This window comes from Strongylocentrotus purpuratus, unplaced genomic scaffold (assembly GCF_000002235.5).
Source record: "Strongylocentrotus purpuratus isolate Spur 01 unplaced genomic scaffold, Spur_5.0 spur5_scaffold_18, whole genome shotgun sequence".
In the NCBI taxonomy this organism is placed as follows: domain Eukaryota; kingdom Metazoa; phylum Echinodermata; class Echinoidea; order Camarodonta; family Strongylocentrotidae; genus Strongylocentrotus; species Strongylocentrotus purpuratus.
Window position 1 is genome coordinate 20,589,162 of NW_022145603.1, and position 22,635 is coordinate 20,611,796.

At 37.1% G+C, this 22,635-nt stretch overlaps 2 protein-coding genes across 2 annotated transcripts; both read left to right on the forward strand.

The window, feature by feature from the left end:
* Positions 1-338: 338 nt before the first annotated feature.
* LOC100888651 lies at positions 339-4,142 on the forward strand. The gene is made up of 3 exons (XM_003729197.3): positions 339-421; positions 657-757; positions 1,851-4,142. The coding sequence occupies exons 1-3, from the start codon at positions 339-341 to the stop codon at positions 2,756-2,758; spliced, it is 1,092 nt and encodes a 363-aa protein (XP_003729245.1). The 3' UTR covers positions 2,759-4,142.
* A 2,196-nt stretch (positions 4,143-6,338) lies between these two features.
* Positions 6,339-22,327, forward strand: LOC578316. Its single transcript, XM_030988829.1, has 11 exons — positions 6,339-6,586; positions 7,968-8,082; positions 9,018-9,135; positions 11,303-11,505; positions 14,181-14,334; positions 14,791-14,871; positions 15,560-15,721; positions 17,135-17,206; positions 19,120-19,164; positions 20,080-20,121; positions 21,183-22,327. Exons 1-11 carry the CDS (start codon positions 6,339-6,341, stop codon positions 22,172-22,174), a joined length of 2,232 nt encoding a protein of 743 aa, XP_030844689.1. The 3' UTR covers positions 22,175-22,327.
* The last annotated feature ends 308 nt before the right edge of the window (positions 22,328-22,635 follow it).

Genomic DNA, 22,635 nt, shown 5'->3' on the forward strand with positions numbered 1-22,635 from the left:
CGTGTGTTATCGACGCAGTACAGATACCCACTGAAGAGGAAAAGAAACAGCGCCATCTAATCATCAGTGATGAACAACTAAAAAAAAACAGTACAGCCAGGCAGAAATAATCTTTTTAGATTGGTCAGCCTTAAAGAACAACAAAAACAACAACAAAAGACGTATTTGTTTTATATTTGTGTATTGATTTCACACTGAATTGTGTTATCTTGCCCAAGGTCGTGATAATGGGATTATAATGTAAGTGTCCTATAAAACAACTTTTTGATTTACATATTCTTTATTCATGTTGAAGAAACATTTTTTTTGTCTTTTACCTAGCTAACCGTAGTAACAGGATGGACCATAAACATCAATTCTTAGAAAGCTGTCAGAATCCTACATCACTCAATGCGACCACGTTGGATGATGAACTGACACTGTAAGTTAACATTTTCAAATTCCTTTTTGCGCAATTTTTGTGGCATTTAAGGGTACTTGATGTCAAGTCCAACGCATTCTGTAATTTTCTATTACAAAGTAACGTTACCTTGCATCATGGGATATACTAAATATAATCAACATCGGAATCATGTTTTCTTTATCTATCAGATCCAATGTTTGGAAGAGTCATCACAGATTTGTATTTGCCAATTTTCTTTCTTTCATATCTTAAGAGATGATGTCTTTTCCGATAATGAAACGATAGCTGAAGCTGCTTCTGGCCAGGGCATACCGAAAACGTCAACTCCAGCCAAGAAAAATGCTGCAGGAACAGGTATGAAAGTTGAATTAGAAAAAAAAATGAATGGGCAATACATCTTATATTACACACATAAAAAATTGTTTGCGAGTGCAAAAGTGAATATGCACTGCACGCTGGTTAAAGGTAGTGAAAAGTTTTGTGAAATTTTGAGAATTGGATGGATAGTAATTCTTAATTTTTTTGACATATTTGGATGCCCCTGTGGATGTATTATAGGCACTAGAAAATGTAGACCCCTAAAACACTTCTGCTTTCGAGAAATTGAATAATCAAAATTTATCGGTGCTGCCGGTAATTTTCAAATATTTCAACTGTAGACCCCATCGTATTGGCCTGCCTAACTCTTACCCTAACGTTGAGGCTACAGTCCAATTGCAACGCCAACCTGGCCCCATACTTTTGACGAAATAAAGCCCGGTCAGGCAAGAGCGAATTTCTGGTCACTCAGTCACTAGGTGATCAAAGCAACGTGGAAATTAGACGATGTGGTCTATCCCCACACCGCTTTAATCTATACATCCTTCTTCCTTTGCATTTTATGAATGTAATATTTCCGATGCCTCTTCAATGATGTCTTGACCCCCGCTATTTACCACTGCAGGTCCACCTCTTATTCTTAAACCTGTCTTGATTTTTCCATCTTGAACCATGTCGGTGTCTATACTCATTACATACGGCAGCCCAAACATCCCTCTCTTATTTTGTTTTTGTTGTTCCTGTTATTCTCCAAGATGATTATAACATTGAAGACTGTTGATCATAGGTTAAAGGCAGGTTATGTTATCGAGATCGAAATATAACACTGCTGTAATGTACTTTCAATTGCGCATGAGTCTTTCGGTGAATGTGTGCATAATAATATAGAGTGATTTCCGGTACCTGTGCCCAAGCATCATCAGGCGCTCTAATAAGTTGGTAATGCATTATGGGACACAGCTGTCGACACATCGGGACATTGTGAGCAGCAGATGGAAATTTACAGTGTTAGTAGAATTCCTGCCTTTAAGATAACTTCAACAGAAAACATGACAGTGTCATAAGAATCTAAATGTTCCATATTTCGGCCATTGATGTGCAACATTACATCTAATACGATTCAATGCAGATTCGCCGCGAATGCAGGGAACTCGGACTCCAGAGAGGAGAGCAGATGTGACTGAAAGTGCAACGAGGGATGTAGAGGCAGGTGGGGCCGAGGGTGGGGCTAAGGATGAGGTCAACCACCAAGTGTACCAAGTCCCGGAACCAGTCGCATCGATCTCACCTATTGGCTTAAGATATTCCAGCTTTCATTTAGCTTCAGGTGCTGGCGACCTCCGGAATCCTGACATCATCCCTGCACGTTCTGAAGCAATCGAGATTCCTTCAGCTGCATCTAGTTGGAGTTCAGAACTTAGCAGTGTTCTGCATTCAGTATCCCACATCGCTGAAGGCCATGAAAAGCTCAGCAAAGGGTATCATAGTCATTGCGTCCGGAGCAACACACGTCACACTAAGTCTGTCGAGAATATGAGGTCACTCCGCGACTCTGTTAGCTCACATGAAGAGGAGATGAAGGCCTTCCAGTCCATCGTGGCCGCCTTAAAGGAAGATATGCGAAAATTGAAGGCGAAGGACCACTACACCTATCAGAAAACGTCATACCATGTCATCCCGTACGACGATCTGAAGTATGAACAGGCATCGCAGATACTACTTTCAACAGACGACAACCTACGAGCCGAACTCTTTCTGCTTGGCTTTGGTAGTGGGCACGGCACCCATCTTTCGTTAAAGGTAACCGGAGACCTTCCAACACGGTGCCACTTTGAAGCTCGTGTTGTTAATAGTTCCGATGATGAGGAAACGAGGAAGAAATCCACTGATTTTGAAGAAACCAGTGGTGCACACATTGTGGAATTTCCGAAGCTAATAGAAAAAGATGTGGTAGAAAACGAGGCCCTTGGGTACAAGATGAAAGGCATGCTCAAAATTACTCTCATTGTATCTTGGGATGAGGTAATCACTCCTTAGATTAATTCAGTCGTATGGAACATTACTATTTTCAAAACAGAAATATTTCGTTTTCACATTAGGAAAAATGAATTGCTTCATGTTTTCCTCAAAGGTTCCCAACTATTCTGGTACAATGCAACTCCTTTTGGTTTGGTCAGGAAAACGCAAATAATCTCATAGCAAATGTAAATATTTAATTGGCAGTTCTAAACTCGCTCCAGACTAATGTAAATCTTTCTTCTGTCATCAAAAAGGAGAAGAAAAAGAAGAAGAAGAAGAAGAAGAGAAGAAGAAGTTAATATTTGTACTGCCTCGTCATGCACTCTTTAAAATACGTTAAAAAGGGAAACTAACGGAAATTTGTAGAAAATTACTTACATGACCAAAATTGACATTCTATGGTCCATATTAGGCAGTTGACAGTTTTGCTTTGCATACGAATGTAAATAGTCTCTTTGAAAATGTAAATTCTCACTAATAAAGAAAATGCCAAATTCCTTCCTGCGCGCGTTATTCCCACAGGGCAAATCTTTTTTTTCAGAAAATATTTATTCTATTAAGGAAATTGAAATTAATCTACGGGAATATCTGATACAAAATTGTGAATGAATTATTTATTATTGAATGATTTATGTATGTAGCAAATACCCATTTTAGATTGAAAGACAACGAATTACAATAATGATTTTGATCATGGTTAATTATTGTGGGTGATGTAATGGTTTGCACCTTTTTTGTATATTGGCCCTTTTTTCGTTATGTCCTAAAGCATTATTTCACCTCAATAAGTCTGTTGAAAAATCAAATTCATAATTATTTTGGGAAATAAGCTAGAAATAGCTGTTTTCTAAACAATTTTCTGATTTTAATGCATTACTTCATCATTAATATCATCTACATGCATGTATTTTATAACAAAGTATCATCATTTAACTAAGGCTTATAAACAATATATTTGTATGCCAAATCAGGGACATTTTAAATAAATTTTCTTAGAATACCAACGATTACAGACAAACTAAACCTTTTCGTCTTCCACTCATGAGAGTAAATCCTAAGAATGGACAAAAAGCCAAATCAGGCAATATAAACAGAATAAAAAACAAACAATCAAAGAGACTGGGAAAAAGAACGGGCTGTAAGACGAAAAGTTTCAATATGTTTGTCTTCGTTGGTTTCCTTCAAATCGTTGTACTAATCCTCTTTTTAAGTACTGCTTGGTTTATTTCCAGCCACAATATTGACTAAATTGGCGCTGACGATAGGCTAGTTCTTATTTTATATTGGGAATCTCGGCTCGCTAAACGAGTACATGTATAGCTTTTCTGAGATTCCCTCTTAGTTATATCAAGCAATATCAAATATTTGTCTTATTCTCAAACTTAAATGTACTCTGTAAACTTATTTTGTGTCGTCGATACTTATTCGTATTTTTACTTTTATAATTCATTTGTTCTATTATATATTGTAATACTGTATGGTGTATATATATATATTTTTTTTTAATATTGTGGATATTTGAGTGGAAAAATGAATCAAATCAAATCAAATCAAATATCAGTGGTCGAGCAGTTGTGTCGTAAGAATATTGTATGTTAGATATTTCCTATTTGATATAGGACATTGCAGTTTGCTTAGGTATTCGCTACAATGTAGTGATATTTTATCTTCAGGTATTGACAAGACTGAATGAAATATTTTATATGTATACATCTTGATAATGGAATGAAATTCATGATCCGCATTTTCAATTCAATATTCGTTTATTGTCCAGATAAATTTACGATTTCTTATTCCTTTTTTTAAACAGCTGTACATAATTTTCATATTTAGATGAAATAAGCACTCTGTATCAAAATGTCATCCTTTTTAATTGAGAAGAATGTATTTTCTATTAAAAAGAATCACGAAAACAAAAAACCATAAAGAATTCTACGGTTTTTCTTATTCAACAAAGGAGTCTGTATATTTTTATTTTCAAATAATACTACCTTAGCACTTAACAATCTTTGCATTAATTAAAAAGAGATATGTTTTGAATTGCCTACAAACTGAAATTTACATGTTGTTAGAGTTAAATCCCTTTTTAAGTTTTGGAAAGTTAAATGTATAAACAATTAGTAACTAGCATATAGTACGTTCTTCATAGTAAAACTATATCACATGGTTTACAAAATTAATTATACATAGGATACACGAATAGAGTCAAAACATCATGACCTTTGATAGGTAGATGTATGCTCAAGTCAATGATACTGATAGGGATTAATACAGATTCAAAATAGATTGTCTACATAATATAGGCACAAGAGTTTAGAAAATGGGACCTATTCCGGAAAGAGTTAATTACGTTTTCATGAATTTCTTTGGAATTTGATGATTTGATGAAAGAGGGTATTTTTTCCATTCTTAACCATGCCATCATAATATGTTTCACGGGTTTTTAGAATGGTAAGCATAAACGGGGTTTCTTATATAGACCTAGTCCATCCTCTGTCTGTTTTATATATATTTTTATTCTTCAATTAAACGCGCGATACCCCAAAATAACCGTCGAGAAGAACGATACAGAATGAGAGGAATGGCAAAGTCTACTGTCAACGTTGAAGGGTGTGTTATTTTATCAGCTGATTGGGCGCTAGCTATACTTGTAATTTAATGTGATATTTATTCATGTTATATAATGTAACTCTTAATGTCCCTTATCCTCCCAAACCGAAAAAAAAAAGGTTGAGAGAAATTTGTAAAGGTTATTTTTAACAAGCTAGCCATTTTCATGTTTTCATGATCCTACCACTTATATGTTTCTATTTTGATGATTATATAATTATGGTTTTATCTTGACGTGGAAATAAATTAATGAAAATATTGTTGTTGTTGTATCGTCTTACAGAGGTTACAGTTAGTGTCCACAGCCCCCCCTCCCAACACACCATGGATCGAGTATTGAGCATTGGTTGTTCAGATGCCACCCCCACCCACCACCCCCCCCCCATCAGTAGGGGAGACCGGGGACAATAATAGTAACACTAGTGTCCACGTATAGACATAGCCTACTAGGGGCGGATCCAGCCGGTGGCAGGGGAGGGGGTCAAAGAGGGGGCCCAATTCGTGAGAGAATATTTAGCGGCGAGATCCAGGGGGGGGGGGGGCGGGGTAAACGAGCACTATTTAGTTTAAAAAAAATTGCGCTCGAAAATTGGAAAAATCGCACCTCCCTTGAGCGCCTGGCGAGGGGCCTTTTTTTTGGAGATGGGCCCCAGAGCCCATCTCCAAAAAGGGGTAAAATTAACGTGTTTTTAACTGTATTTTTCCCAGGGGAGGGGACCCGCCTCGCCCTGGATCCGCCACTGGCTATTATAGGTGCATTATCTCTAGCTCTCATCTTATCTCTGCTCCGCAATCAGCTTGCATGCCATCTCAAGCATCGCGTTGCATGCGGCGCGCGCGGCACTTGACAGAGATGGGGAACTCCCCCACCAGACCATGCGTATGCGTTGCATGCGCATGCATGTGTGTGTACATTTTTTGTCTCTGGTTCGATGTTTGTCATTTTCAAGTTAGGATTCAACCTGAATTTAGCAAGGCCTTTCACGCCATGGAGAACATTCCGTCCACGTCATCTTCGTCAAGTGATGATATACACGAGGCAGAGGCTTGGAAAAGCTGCTTCAGGAATTATCTCATCAAGCATCAACTTCAAGATCAAGAGGCAGCTTCAGTTCAGAATTTGACAGAGTTGATACAACGGCCACTAGCACTATCGGTGGCCGAGCCAGGTGCCGGGGCCCTGGCGCCTGGCGGCACTTCGTCAGCGAGCGGCACACCTGCTCCAGCAAATACGAGGTACCTGTACTGGAGATACATAGACCCTACTACTGTACTACAGTAGATCTAGGCCTAAATACTAAAGCAATTGCTGAATTTAATAGTCACATTGATGTGTGCATTTGAATGGAAAAGTAGAAGACAACAATATCAACTTGGACTTCAGAAAAGGCTCACTTACAATACAAGTAACAGTACAAGCAAAATTTATGATTTTCTCCTTGTTTTGATATTAAAATTTGGTGACAATTATCTTGGCTTCTATAATTCGCTCATCCTCTACTAATTGTCACTCAGTCATTCAAACACAAATAATTTGTGAGCGTTATCATTGTTATTAAGGCCCGATTTTTATACCACATTTTTGCGTTGTCCCATACATCTTTCTGTGTACAGTGCTTGTAACTTTACTGGGCCAAATTTCTGCTCATTTTGATGACTTCAGAAGCTTGCATTAGGCTATACACACCAATACTAATGCTACATGATCAACTTCTTCCAATAGATTCCACACCGTTTCTATGCAATCGCATGACTTGAACTCAACTTTATCTTTAAATACTAAAAATACTACCGTTAACCGGTAATTTTATTAAGGATATTAAAAAAAATTGTACAAAATAGAAGATTTACTGGAATAGGGTCTATCATGATTTTGGTGTTAGATTATAAAAAGAAAATCGCACAATCATGACAACAAAGATGACGGAGGCTAATTAACACGTACGCTTTGCATATCGCGCGATACAGACAGCTGTTGAACAAAATTTACAACTCAGCGTGTACCACTTTTTCCTCCATTCTGGAATTTTGGGCTGTATCTTTTGATAGAAACATTGGTGAGTCTTGTAATTTAAAATGTGTTCCTCTGAGCAGTTGATTTTTTTCAAATATCCAACCACTCTCTCTCTCTTGTATCCTTCCTACGCAATATTTTGTGAAAAGCAATCCAAAAGGAAAAATTGAAAATTTGTTCAGACACCCTTATATAATAGCAGGTGAATGAAATGCTTCAACACTACAAACAGCTGGAAGCAATCAAGAAAATAGGGATGCCCATGTCTTGCTGAGAAACTTTACTTTATTCTTGCTGTATGCCTCTCTAATACACTTTGGTGGGAAACTTGTAGGTTGATAGGCATTAATCAAATGCAACAAATCTCTAAGAATAAGTAAAGTTATCAGTGGGGTTAGGTTTCCCAAAAAAAAATCGCGAAGAAGATATTTTCTTTTGGGGGTCAGGCTTGTCTGAGTACAGTGCAAAAAAAGGATTACCGTACTCGGAACATTTGGTAATCATTGGTATTAGAAACTACTTCATTCTTCACTGGTTGCCAAAGGCTTATTCTACCTCCAACAAAATCTTTTTCTACCTCCAACAAAATCTTTTTTTCACTAGGGAGTACCTCAATGGACTGTGGAATAAAGGCATGACAAATTCAAAGACGGGTGAGGCCAAACGACTTATGACGGAAGCTGTAGCTGTGACCAAGATGAAGTACAGTCAAATTAAGGTGGGTTATTTCTTGTACACTGTATGTCAAGGAATTGAAGAAGAAAAAATTGTGCATATATTCATTTTCTTTTATTTATATTTCCCCCCCAACTGCCTTCACTACGGTATTCAAAAGAGACAGTATATTATTACACGTCCTCTAAAAATGGAAAGTCCATCCTGAGTCATACATTTGTGAAAAATTGAAATTTTAGTAATTTGTGTGTTGAAAGTTGGAACAAATGGGAATGGTGTCCGCCACTTCATCACAGAGAAGTTACCTATTCAGCCAATTCTTAATGAGAACATAAATGGAGCAGTAAACACTACGTGGATTGAGAAAAGGTTAAACTAATACACCAAGTAAAATAAATTGATGATTATATGACAACAAAATCAAATTTATCAATGAGTATACATCTACAGTATGCTATTAACGGCATCGTTTACCGGTAACAATGTTAAATCGTAGATGCATGACCCTACGTGTCTGTGATATGGTATAATAATGAAGCCCTTAAAAAAAATTGTGTTTCAAAATGATCATGAAGTGCCTCAAAAGAAGTACAAATCTATGAGTGACTGGTTTTACCATACTCATTTTCCTCAGTAGAATGTAGTGTTATAGTGAAACCGTTAGGAAAATGCAAAATAAATTTTTGATTTTCACTCATAAATATCTTGATAATCAGACAGGCAATCGGCTTGTTACAGTCATTGGATTCCTGAATGACTTAAAGGTTAATAATTATGATTGCAGCATGAGCGAAATCAAGGATTTTGTTTAAGGATCTGAGACAAAGTTACCGGATCCCTTTAATGAACATCCAGCAGTAACATGTGAGAAAAGGGATTTTTCATTCTGCTGCTTATCAATTTTTAGTTGGCTTGCATTTTTAAAAATAATTTGCTGAAAATTTCTCTTTTTTTTGTATTTTTTTGTTGTGCTTGCAGAATTTCATAGACAACAGAAGGAGAAAAGAAGTCAAGGCCACACAGGACAAAATCTCAAAAACAGGCAACAGGAGGCTCTATGACATTTTCATGTCTCAAGAGCTTAACAAATACTGTGGTAAGATATGTTAAAGATATAGACCAGTTATGGTCATGCGATTGCATTGTAAAAGAAACGTTGTGGAATCGATCAGAAAAAGTTGATCATCTAGCATATAAGTATTGGTGTGTACTGCAAGCTTCTGGAATCATCAAAATGATTAGAAATTTGGCCCAGTCTTGGTAAAGTTACAAGCACTGTACACAGAAAGATGTATATGGGACTACGCGACATGTGCGCGATATCTATCAGGTCCAAATAGATATAATAATCTACCAAATATATCAATTAGTAGGTGGTTTCTTGGTAGAATTTGTATCATCACGTATTAGTCAAAACATATTATTTCACATGATTGGTAATAAGTAGGTCTAATAAGAGCTCCCATTTCATTTTTTTGAGAGAGGGGCGTTTCCAAAACTAATCTTTACCTTTAAAGCCTCTGTAAAGCGTTGGGAGCCCCAAAAAATTGATGGCAAAATTGCACCTAAACTATGGTTTTCTGCGTACATTTACACGAAACCCAAATATGGTATTCTGTCATCAATATTTGTCTTCAAACACATTTGTTTTGAAAAACCTTGCAGAAGTGTGTGTAATAAATGACATCCGCTTTCACATCATTACCGTATATATACACTATACAGTCTAAAGAGAAGGTTGAGTTCTAGGAAGAGGTAACAAATAATTTGTGAGCTTTATCATTGTTATTATGCAAGGGTGGAAGAACATCATATTAAACATGTTCCCTGAAAAGCATGGCTCTTCAAATGCCTTCATATTCTAAATATGGCATGAAACATCGTAAAAATCGGGGGGGGGGGGGGGTAGGTTTTTTTCGCCATGTGCTCGTGTAGTCCCATATACATCATTCTGTGTACAGTGCTTGTAACTTTGCCAAGATTTGGCCAAATTTCTTATCATTTTGATGATTCCAGAACCTTGCAATACACACAAATACTTATATAATAGATGATCAACCTTTTCTGATAGATTCCACACCGTTTCTTTCACAATGCAATCACATGACCAGAACTCAACTTTATCTTTTAATGATTTTTTGTCATAATTCTTTTGGCAAATTTTGGGCTCCTAACACTTTAAATAAGCTTTGAATTTAAATTGAACATCGGGGTGATCTGGGTGCCGTTTCTCGAAACCGTCATAACTACAAGATCAACGATATCTCGCCACAGTCACGCAACTTGTCAGCTAAGTGTTTCACAAAGCCGTCTTTGCCAAGATGAGCGACAACCATCGCGACAAGCGAGTTGTCACTGCTCTGAACCTGTCATATCTTTTTAATTGCTGTAAAGCGCCATCACAAGTCAGTTTGTTGCCATTCCATGGGCCCCAAAATGTACGATTGGTTTCACTATCATTTTGAGAAAAATATAGACAAGTTCGGTACGTAATTCTCTGGGATGCGAAATGCAAATGTAAAAAAGTGATAATACAAATTATACAGAAATTTTAAAAAGCTGAATATAAACATTAAATCACAAACCATTAAACTATAACATATAAATAAGAGAGAAAAGAATGTTACACACCGTTTTCCATAGTCTTTTCTTAGGATACCGTCGTACCTTTGGGGCTTATGTGCATTATTATTCCCTCTCTAATTACTTCTTCCAAATTATATTTTCAATATCAAATCAATTATATAACGAGTATTTATGAGACTCTAGAATAAAAACTGGCTGAGAAAAGGTATTTTGCCTAAAATTCCTCGTCACAATAAACAAAAAAGTACGTATTGATAAACTATCACAATACGGTATCCTTCAACTAAGTCGAAAAAAAACACCGGTTTTTCTTCAATTTAAGAATCTTTACAGAAATATGCAAATCGTTTTGTGATCTACATTTGATAATGACACTATTTATTATTTATTTTAGGAGAATTTATATGTATATATTTCTTTTTGAACAATTTTAGCCCCAAAACTTGTTTTGGGTTATTCTTGATAAATCAAATGGATCGTGACAAAGACTATGTTCTTGAGCTGCTAGTATCGCGATATATCGATATCATGTCTGTCATGGCTTTGTGAAACGGTTTATCCACTTCATGACGTCTCCGTAGGTCGCCGACAAAGATATGACTGTCATGGCGTTGGTTTCGAGAAACGGCCCCCTGGTGCTATTAAGAATCTTGACAAATAACCTGTTTTAATTATAGACGACAATTATCTGGGAAAAGAAGAGAAACTGAAGCTTGCACATGACTCCTGGAAGGAGTTAAGAAATGACCCCACCACCCTGGCCAAGCTAAAGAGCTTAAAGGAAGAGGGAGCAAAGGAGGCAACAGGTCAACCATCAGTTTACAACTCCAAGGCAACAAAGCTGCTAATGCGCAAATGGGTCAAAGACATTGATAACAAAGTAAGTTCTCCTGCCCTTGATCCGCAGGGGTGCCAGCAGGCATTATCTTCCCAGGGGGATGTTTCACAAAGATCATAAGTCAATCTAAACTCTAAGTTGGACATAAATATTACGGAGAGCCATATTCAAAAGTGAAATTTCAAGTATTTTGTTTACTTTTTATAAATTCCACATCAAGAACATGAAATCTCCTTGATAATAGAAAATATGAATGATTTGAATCAACATTTTATGCCTTTTAGAATAAATCATACAAAATATTTTCAAAGATGCTAACGGCTTTCCATAATTGTTAAGTCCAACTTAGAGTTAAGTTTGACTTGGGATCTTTGTGAAACATCCCCCAGGTTGTCCATCTGTACATCCAACTGTAGAGACGTCTGTCTCAGTAGAAACAGTAGAACCCTTAGATGTATTTTTTTAAACCATACTTGACCAAGATGTAACCATCGATGACTTTGTCAAGGCTGCATTTGAAGTCACATGTTTTGTACTTGTGACTCTTGATGAAGGCAAGGTTTAAGGTCACTACAATATAGGCTCAAGGCAGGACTCAACTACAGCAGTTCCGCAGACCTGCCAACCAGTACGATTTAGTCGTATTTAGTACGATTTTTAGAAGCAAATATGACAGTACGATTTTTCTTAATAATTTTTTTTTTTTTATTATTATTTTTTTAATAATTAAATTTAAAAAAAAAAAATATTTTGGTGTGCGTCCGCCATTTTCAATGGCAAAATGTCCATTCTGTCCTGTAAAGTATCCTACAAGCATCTCACATCGGCAATTTGGGTATGTTCATTGGTTCATCAAACACACCAGTCATGACGAAATCATGCATATTCAACCAATGATCAATACAAAAAATTCTTCCTGTAGGTAGAAACTGTAAGAGACATTAATCCGTGTAACAATCCGTGTTTATTTTCAAGAATACAACTTTTGTCAGTAAAATACAACTTTTGGGACTAAAGAATACAGTTTTTGAACTCCAGGGGTTGGCAGGTCTGCAGTGGGACCCATTTTGTAAAGACTAATTAAAGGGGCTGTGGCATGACGAGACTATGCGTCTTTCCCGAGGCCCACTCGGGGAAAATCGGACGATTCGACCGCAGAAGGCCTACGTATTTACGTACGTGCAACATACGGAAACTGAAGCGTGAGGAGAACTTCAGTGTAGTTGTCCAAAAGAAGACGTACACTGTAGATGGCGTCAACCAGTGTTTCCCATGCTACAGCCCCTTTAAGTAGGCTTTGAACCAAATCTTACAAGGGTTAAAGGTCAGTGATTTATGAAAATAGTCTTAAATCGCTATTTTATCCATTATCAAAAGGATTTACACAGAGTTGATCAAGGTTATAGATTTGGCAAAGATGCAGTTTTTTTTCTCAATCATCTAAGATAATTGAAACACGAATGTTCACAGAACCATATTCTGCAAACATTGTTGACAGTAAAAAGCACGCTAAATACCTTGGAGTTATTGTCCAAATATACATTCCCATTCAAAAAGTGTTTCTCCTTTGGAAATTTAGATATATATGTAATATGATATATATCTATCTTGCTAGAAAGTAGAAACCTATCTGTCAATTAAATGCTCAGGAAAGGTTTAGTCTCTAAGACCTGCATTTATACTTGAAGCAGTTTTGACAATAGAAATTTGGGGGTGCTCCCAGGAAATGCAGGAAATGTACATGATGTGATTTATTAAAAGTGCAATAAATATCATTAGGAATAAAGATCATCAAACTTCTCACCAGACATATACAGTCAAACCTGTCTATAGCCAATGCCTAAGGGAAACACAAAAGTGGCCTTTGTAGACAGGTGGGCTTTGTAGACAGGTTCCTTCAGTGCCTGTTTCAATGAGAAACCATTTTCAAAGGAAACAAAAAAGGTGATCTTTGTAGACAGGTGGTTACTAAAGCACGTTTGACTCTACTAGGTGTACAAGACAAATATTTGAAACTTATGATCATTAATAACTTGAAAGGTATTTAACTGGAACCAGACTGAGGTTTTCACTTTTTAAAGTTGAAGGATGTCAGATTTGTTTTAAATATGGTTTGTGACATAACCTCGTATCTCAAAAATCATGAATTTTCAGGAGAGCGAATTTTTTTTTCCCGTCTCAACAAATTTAGTGCTATGACATCGTCCTTTCTTTTTAAAACTGGAATATTTATACAATTTTTAATGTCATTGTCGAAATACAGTAAAATAATTGTTTTTATATTTGAAAGTGAGTTACGAGGTTTTTGTGTTTATCTACATTGAGATATGAGTTTTTAGTTTGTATTTAAATTGAGATACGAGTTCTTACTTTCAACTCTGAATGAGTTACGAGGTTTTGGTTGAATAAGTTACGAGGATTTGAATACACTAACTTCGGTACTGTTAGGCCATGTGTGAGTTACGAGGAAAAGGAATTACGTATCTTATGTTACGAGGTTTTGTCAGTGCAGTTTCAAAGGGGGTTAAAGTTACGAGGTTTAGTTTAAGGGCGTTTGTGTGCAATTTGTGAAAAACCAAGAAGGAGGCGTTCCATGGATTTATCAGGTGGTGTCGTAGGCCATTTCGTTCAAAATTATGCAAAAAAATCAAAATCTCAAAAAATTGAAATACAAGGTTTTGTCACCCCACCGACGTTATATGTTTTTCTTTTTGTAGTGCAAGGCAATGAATGAGCTGGGGTACGAGTCCCTCTTTCTTGCAGTACACAGAACGGAGGACGCCTATAATCAAACAGGAACGGAACAAGCTCTGGTTGTAGCACACCAAAAAAGGTTAATCTCTTCATTGGGTTCTGCCGCGATACAAGAAGGTGAGAACCATTACGTTATAAAATTCCTTTATTGTATGCCCAGTTGACATTGTGGGAGAGGGGGGGGGGGCTTCTAAGGCCCCCCTCCCCCTATGATCTCGGCCGTCAAAAAGTTGGAATGCTAAACAGAACACTACAAATTTATAATAATAATAATAATAATAATAATGGGTTCTTGTATAGCGCTCATGTCAGTCAGATTTGACCCTACTGGCGCTCCCAATACCCTGGCTTTGGCACAGCTGCCATACGGGGCTCTAGCATTTCAAGGAATAAATTCCTACCAGGTACCCATTTACTTCATCTGGGTGGAGTGTGGCAAATGTATATGACTTAAATATTAATGCAACATTAATTAAAATTGAATTTTACATTGATATGATTGTCCAATAGTTGTTTGTGTTTCCATGTACTAAAATGTAAGTTTTTTTTTTGGTGTGTCTTTATTTTTTTTAGAAACAACCTCAAGATCACTTGAGTCGCTGAGTGATGAGGTTCTCCGGAGTAGAGTTCAGGCTCATTTCAATACAGCATACAGTAAGTATCCCTCTGCGCCTCAGAATAGTTTACTATATCGATGGCTCATAATAAATGCTGTATTATTATTATTATGTCAAAACATTAATTGTGATATGTTTCGGTGTTGGATGGAAGTTTTCTTGGACTATTTTGTCAACCATAGAGCCTACTTTCTATGTCTTTGTGATGTATTGAGGCACAAGGCATGATATTAGGATAACAGACAAAAGGAATATGTTCATACACAAATATACAGTGTTTAGATGTGGAGGGAGGGGGGAGGGGGCTTGTAAGGACAATTTAAGTAATATTGTATTACCTCTCTTCAACAAAATCCTGGATCTACCCCTATCTGGAATTAAAGTATTTTTCTCATGTGTGAGGAGGTATGTGAATAAGGAAATATACATGTGATAAAGGAGGATAAATTCTTATATTGAGGGATCAGTGGCACAAAGACGTAACTCCATTTTGGCCATTTCGAGAAAAAGTGGTTTATTTGTCACTGAGCACTTGGGCCTTAAGAATTAAGTATATGTCTCACTAGCCATTGACTCTAATGGGGTGTTGGGTGGAGTTAAGTCTATGTGTTTCCTGGAAAGCCCAAATTTTCTGAACATTTTGATATCAAATACTTATTTTGGCAAAATTACCGGTACGTCTTTGTGTCACTGAACCCTCAATATACTCTATTATTTATTCGCAGTGAAATGCCTGGGTAAGCCGAGGACAGGGTATGACAGAATTGGTGCGGGGGAGGTGAGAGTTACTGGGATGCCACCAGGAATTCCCTTCCGAAGACCTGGTACATATGGGAGAAAAACCAAAATCAGAATACTTCAAGAGGCTGTAAATATCAAGTTTTCAGGTGAGTGACATCCTTGACCTTACAACAATCCTTAAGAAGAAGACATGTACTCAATTTGACAGTAGAAAATATAATAATTCCGCTTTTATAAAGCGCTTAATACATCAGTGATGTGCGCTTTACAGATATACTATTATCCCGGTCTTTGGATTCAATACTTGCCCGCACACACTGTATGCATACTCTCCACTCCCTGGGGAGCACTCCAGCCAGGCGTTATTTGACGCTCAAAACTGTTTTGACCAAAAATGACGGTCGCATCCATCGGGTACCCATTTAACACCTGGGTGGAGTAGCAAGTGCAGGTTAATATCTTGCCAAAGGATATTAGTGCCATGTCGGGATTCGAACCCTCAACCTTCACATTTCCAGTCAAGCGCCTTAAACCACTCGATCGTGCCACTCCTAGTTCAGTAACAGATGAGATCAACATACATCATTTCAGAAAACAAAGCTAAAGACATGATAAAACTAGTACAAGAATGAATTTCAGCCACATTTCATTGTTATATTGTACTATTTTCTTCCGGGATTGTCTTTATTCTTTTCATTGCTACCCAAGTTAATGGATCACCTTTAAAACAATATAAATTATGATAAGTAAATGTTCCTAATAACATGCCGCCAGCATCCCCGTTTTATATATTTCTCTGACAGATAAGGTTATTAACTTTCTTTTTTGATCCAGAAAGTCACGATTCTCATCTTGTAGAAGAAAAACAAATAAAACCGTACCATGGTCTGTTATATAATTGGAGCAAATTGAGGCAGGGGTACACTGTAATACTCACTATGAACATGACGGACAAAGAAAGAGAACAAAATATACAGTTCTTCATTCTACTCTGAACAATTGCCGTGGTAGACAAAGGAACATCCCTTCACTGCTATTACGTAAAAGTGTGTAGAACAGGTGTCACATGCATATTTACCTGTTCTACACATTTTTTACATAATAGCAGTGAAGGGATGTTCCTTTGTCTACCACAGCAATTGTTGAGGGTAGAATGAGGAACTGTTTATTTTGTCCTCTTTCTTTGTCCATCGATCATGTTAATAGTGACTCTAAGAACATTATACTTGTACCAATGTTAAATAAATCAACATGAGAAACACAATGGTTGCAATTCATCTTGTTTCAGTGGAAACCTCTGATATTATGGTTTTCCTTTAAAACCCGTTTGTACTAGTTTGGCCAGGAGAGATTAGACCACCCAGCATGGTCACTGACAGGTGGCTATCTCATCAACTCAGCTCTCAATTAACATAAGAAAAAGAGGATTATGGGGGATTGCAGGCACCGATTAGGCAATGTTTGCTATATAGAGGGCGCAAGTAGTTATAAGTATATATATCATTTTTAAGTATTCACTGTAACAACTGCAATGTATTTCTAATTTCCATTTACATTAGTTGTCAGCGAGGAAGAGGGAGACATAGCAGAAGTAGAGGTTCAGGATTCTGAAGATGCTCTTCCTGTTCCAGGTAATACAGATGTTATCTATATTTTTATTGTACTATATTTTGTTTATTGAATAATTAGCTACTTCAAAGTAAATTTCAAATATTTCAAATAGCGCCTAACGCCATTCCATAGTAGCTGTGAGCATGAAAATGTCAGAACAACCACTTCTGATATATAATTTTCAAACAGGAATAGAAAATCGGTCGATTGTAGTCAGGAATCATTGTTTTAAAGCTAAAGTAACATCAGTCTTGAGAGGGAGCTAGATTTTCGTCAATTTAGACTCGATTTCAATCGCGACAAAGATCATTGAATTTTGTAAAGTCGCATATGCTTCAAATATGTTCGTTTGGACCAAACTTTGTATTACATTTAATACCATCCTCTGTCACTCTCTTTTTCTTTTCCTCCTAACCCCCATCTCTCTCTCTCTCTTTTTCGCTCTCTGTTTCTTGTCCTCAGGGGATGGATGTTCTAAGGGGGGGGGGGGGGGGGGGGGGGGGGGGTTAGTTTTCTGGGAGTAATTGTCCCGCTGGTGATTTAACGGGAGGTGATTGCCAAGGGGGTAATTGTCCTAGAACCGTATTTATCTGTATAATATAGACAAAGTTGTCACTCGTGCAATGTTCACGACAAAGAAGAAGAAGAAGGAAATAAAAGGAGAAGTATGTCCTTGAGGTATGGATCGACACATTGATTTTGCAGAAAATCTAGAATACCAAAAAGCAGATTACTTGGTGTTTTAACCCTATACAGCATATATATACATTTTTGCGATAATTTTTTAACACAAACAAATCTTGCGCTTTAATTGTATTACTTTTTTCTTTCAAGTCTTGTGTATCTTAGGAAATAAATTCTTTGAAAATCAGACCTACTGTTACTAAGTCACGTGACCTTTTGTCTTTGCATGTCAGCCCGAAAATCGCTCATTTTCGTGATTTGTGTACAAAACATATGGAAATCTCATTTTTCCAAAAAAGAGATAAAAAATTGGTTATTTCGTCATGTTAATAGTTTAGGTGTTTGTTTGGGGTCAAAATAGTTGAATTATAGTTAGAAATGAAGTAAAAACAATAAAACACATAAGTTAAAAACAAAGAAATGCATAAGAAATTATAAAAACATTAGATAACATAAGTTTAACCTTCAGTTAGTATCATTATTCCAAAATCCAAATGGTTTAAAGAATTTGGGTAGTGAAAACAAATGTTTAAAAAGGAAGAATATATGAATTTTGGGTAAAAATGTGAGTTTATGACCTTAAAGATAAACTCCAGTTCTGGTAAAAAAAAGAGAATTAATTCTCACAGAATCAAACGAAACTTACACTGAATGTTCAAGATTACAAATAAATGACATGTGTCAAACAATTTTGGAAGAAAATGTATACTGGCTGAGTAATGAGCATAGAAAGAAGAGAAAATCAAGGTATTACTAGCCCCGACACCATGTGTGTTGTCCCATATATAGCTTTCTGTGTACAGTGCTTGTTACTTTACCAAGACTCGGTCAAATTTATTATGATTTTGATGACTCCAGAACCTTGCAGTGCACACCAATACTTACATGCTACATGATCAACTGTTTCTGACCCTTTCCACACCTTTTCTTTCACAATGCAATCGCATGGCCAGTTCTAAAGTTTATCTTTAATTGCATAAATTACCATAAATATGCAAATGAGTGAATTTTTCAACAAAAATTGAAATAACCATAGTACTTTATACATTTCACTTGACATGCATGCATGCAAATGTCAAGTCATTTCACTGACATCTATGCTAGATGATCGACCTTTTCTGATCGATTCCACAACGTTTCTTTCACAATGCAATCGCATGACCAGAACTGGTCTTTATCTTTAATGCATCATTTACTTTTGTTTTGTCATTGACATTGAAATGTATTCTCCGGCTTCTTCATGTTTCAGGGGAAAGGCCCAGGAGGCAAACGAAAAGGAAGAGGCAAAATGCAGGTAATCGTATTCAGTCAAGTCTTTTGACTTACAGGGAATAATTTTCCTGGTATCGCATCGCAATTTGCTATGCATTTTTGCATGACTGCTATACAAAATATCTTTTGTGTAGCAGTTTTCTTCCATAGAAATGTACAGAATTTCATTTGAAATATTTATCCATCGGCTGAAATTGCTAATCAAAAAATTTGAGGAAAATTATTCCCTGACTTAGTATTTCACCATCAATCTAAGACGGAACCCTAGCAAACATTAGTGAATGGGCCAGCATATAGCTGTCATACATGCACAGATTATTATAAGCTCCCCCAAGCAAATGTCAAACAGTGCACATTTACTGCAACACATCAATTTGGAATAATGTTGTGATGTCTAAATGGATATTTTTTGTCTTAAGGTCTGCTACGTAAGTAAAGTACTTAGATGTGGTCTGAATACTATTAAAGACATTGCTTAGTCAAGCTAAATGCTATGTTATATATGCTTACAAAATTTAGTGATAAGATGCGCTTTAAATCAGAAAGTCAAATCATTATTTCATTGCTGTTGGACATTCATATGTTGGGTAATGCAATTCATTTAAGATTCATTGGATAAACCTTGGGCATGAAATGGCCCCGTCGACAACAAGGGGGTGGCTGGTGGCCGCCTACCATATAGTCCAAACGAAGAAATAAAAGTTCTTGACAAGAGTCAAGTATTGAAGTAGATAGTACGTTTATTACAACTAAATACATATCATAAATCACAAAAAGTCACATCTATGGGCTGGGCACCCCAAACTCTGCTAAAGCTTTAACACCTCGTGGCAGTAAGGTACAACTTATCCATTGGGTAAATACATACAACTGTATCTACTAGAAAAGTGAGAGACAAGTGAACGTCTACTATGATTATATATTTTTTAACCAACAGGGAAAATGCAGAGGAAAAGCCGTAGAGAACATGACAAAACAGGTACTTTTTTAGTACTTAATTCATATACTCTGTATCCCATTGTCAATGTAGACATATTAATCTGTATAAATAATGAGTAATAAAGACATGTCAAGCATGAGTTAGATATGTCTGTAATGGCAGTAAACAATAGCTGTTGGGAAATAGAGGGGGGAGGGGGGGGGGGGGGGGTTAGGAATCAGTAAACTAGATCATATATTTTCCATATTTTTTTTTATAGATCTAATAGAATAATCCCATTTGGAATTTTTTGTGCATTAGTCTTTTTAATATTGTTGTTTTGGGTAAAATATTGTTAGCCCAACTATGGCAGATAGGGTTTCAGGGTTCTTGAGGGGCCTAGAAATTACTATTTTATAAACGCTGTTGAGTTTTCAGGGTTTTTACGTTTATTCATACCTCAATTTACATCTTAGATATCATTAATATGTCTGTGGACCCCACGCCGAAAGGGCTTCACCCACATTTCGTGATCCACTTTGGTCTCTCCAACATCCCTCTCTTCTCATGTCTTCTTGCTTCTCGCTTCTGTAATTATCCAAGATTATTTTTGATGATGGTTGCATCAAAGCTTAAAGATAAAGTTGAGTTCTGGTCATGCAATTGCATTGTGAAAGAAACGGTGTGGAATCGATCAGAAAAAGTTGATCATCTAGCATATCAGTATCAGTTTGCGCTGCAAGGTTCTGGAATCATCAAAATGATAAGAAATTTGGCCCAGTCTTGGTAAAGTTACAAGCACTGTACACAGAAATATGTATATGGGACTACACAACATGTGGCATAAAAATTAGTCCCAATTTTTATACTGTTACATGCCGTATTTAGAATACATTTGAAGAGCTATGCTTTTCAGGGAACATTTTTTATCTGATGTTCTTCCACTCTTGCCTAATAATAACGCTCACAAATTATTTTTCACCTCTTTCCCAAAACTCGACTTTCTCTTTAACTTCAAAATAAAACAGTGTGGTATTAATTTGTGTCATATCAAGAAGCCAATGATTCCTATTTTGGCCAGTAATGAACTGCATTATTAAATCTTATCCGATTTAATTCAGATTCTCCGCGACAGCAGGGAACTCTGGCCCTAGAGAGGAGAGCAGATGTGACTGAAAGTGCAACCAGGGGTGCGAGAGGCGGAGCAATGGGTGGGGCCAAGAACAGGGCTGCTGCAACATTATCACCCACTCCCAACGCATCCAGCCACCAACAAATGTCCACAGTCCCAGAACCTATTGCGGAGATCTCAACCATTCATGATGACACTTCGCATTCGACTACCATATTAAAAAACAGTGATCGCCGCAATCCGGATATTCATCGACAATCCGACATCGAATTCGTAGGAGCGGAGATGCAGAGTGGTTTTGGTTCAACCATGTCCTCTGTCTTGGAAAGTGCAGAGAATTATCAAAAATTGGGAAAAGGGTGTATGCGCCGATGCAGCAGAAGCAATTTGCGACATTCACAGTCCGTCTCAGATGTCAGGTCATTATCAGATTCTGAAATGACACAGCATGATCAGATAGAAAGCAATGGGAGAATGATAGGGTTCCTTATGGATGACGTGAAACATTCCAAAGCAAGATTTGAGGCACTAGAGAAGAGGCAGGTAGCTGGTTGCCGCCACAACAGACAATCAACTTCAACTCATTTTATACCTTACGACTCTGAGAAGAAACAGGGACGATCATTTTTCATCCTTCCAACCACGGACCTCAAACTGCAAGCCGAGCTCTTCCTAATCGGATTCGGCAGTGGAAGCGGGACACATCTCTCTTTGAAAGTTACAGCAGACGCGGGCTACCCAAGCGAAGCTGGACAGCTCCCATCACAATGCCGATTTGAGATCCGTATTCATAACTTTGACGATGAAGAAGAAACCAGGATGAAATCTAAGAATTCCGAAGAAAATGGCAGCTCACATATCGTGGAGTTTCCGAAAGTTATCGAAAAGGATGTGGTGGAGAATGAAGCACTAGGCTTCAAGAGAAATGGCATGCTCAAAATCACCCTCATTGTATCTTGGGATGAGGCTATCGATCAATAGAATCGTACGATAATCAACAAAGAAGTGCTTCATATTATCCATCATGTTTCGGAGCCAGAAGGGTTTTAATTCTGTGTTATGGTATATGAGTTACTGCCCTTCTGGCTCCAAACAGACTATCCTGATAGCTACTAACAGATAATATTTTTTATATTCCACATACTAAGAATCTTGCTCTACGATTGGTCAAAAGTAAATAACGTGATGAAAGATAGTTCGCCCATTATTGATGGGAGAAGCAAAAAGTCTGTTACACTGTGTAGATAGTACTACTATCTACACAGTGCAACGCACTTTCACTGAAGATAGAGGTACTATCTACACTGGGCAACGCACTTTCACTGAAGATTATCCAAAAGCGCACTAAAACAGGCGTAATTAAGCGCGCACTACCATTGGGCGCAATTAAAGAAAACCCATGCGCGCACCGTACCCTATTGAGTTCGGGTTAAACTTAAACT

Coding starts and splice junctions, on each gene's coding strand:
- LOC100888651 (XM_003729197.3), top strand. CDS start 339: ATGGACCATAAACATCAATTCTTAGAAAGCTGTCAGAATCCTACATCA. Junction 422..656: donor TTGGATGATGAACTGACACT/GTAAGTTAACAT, acceptor TCATATCTTAAG/AGATGATGTCTTTTCCGATA. Junction 758..1,850: donor GAAAAATGCTGCAGGAACAG/GTATGAAAGTTG, acceptor GATTCAATGCAG/ATTCGCCGCGAATGCAGGGA.
- LOC578316 (XM_030988829.1), top strand. CDS start 6,339: ATGGAGAACATTCCGTCCACGTCATCTTCGTCAAGTGATGATATACAC. Junction 11,506..14,180: donor TCAAAGACATTGATAACAAA/GTAAGTTCTCCT, acceptor TTCTTTTTGTAG/TGCAAGGCAATGAATGAGCT. Junction 14,872..15,559: donor TCATTTCAATACAGCATACA/GTAAGTATCCCT, acceptor ATTTATTCGCAG/TGAAATGCCTGGGTAAGCCG.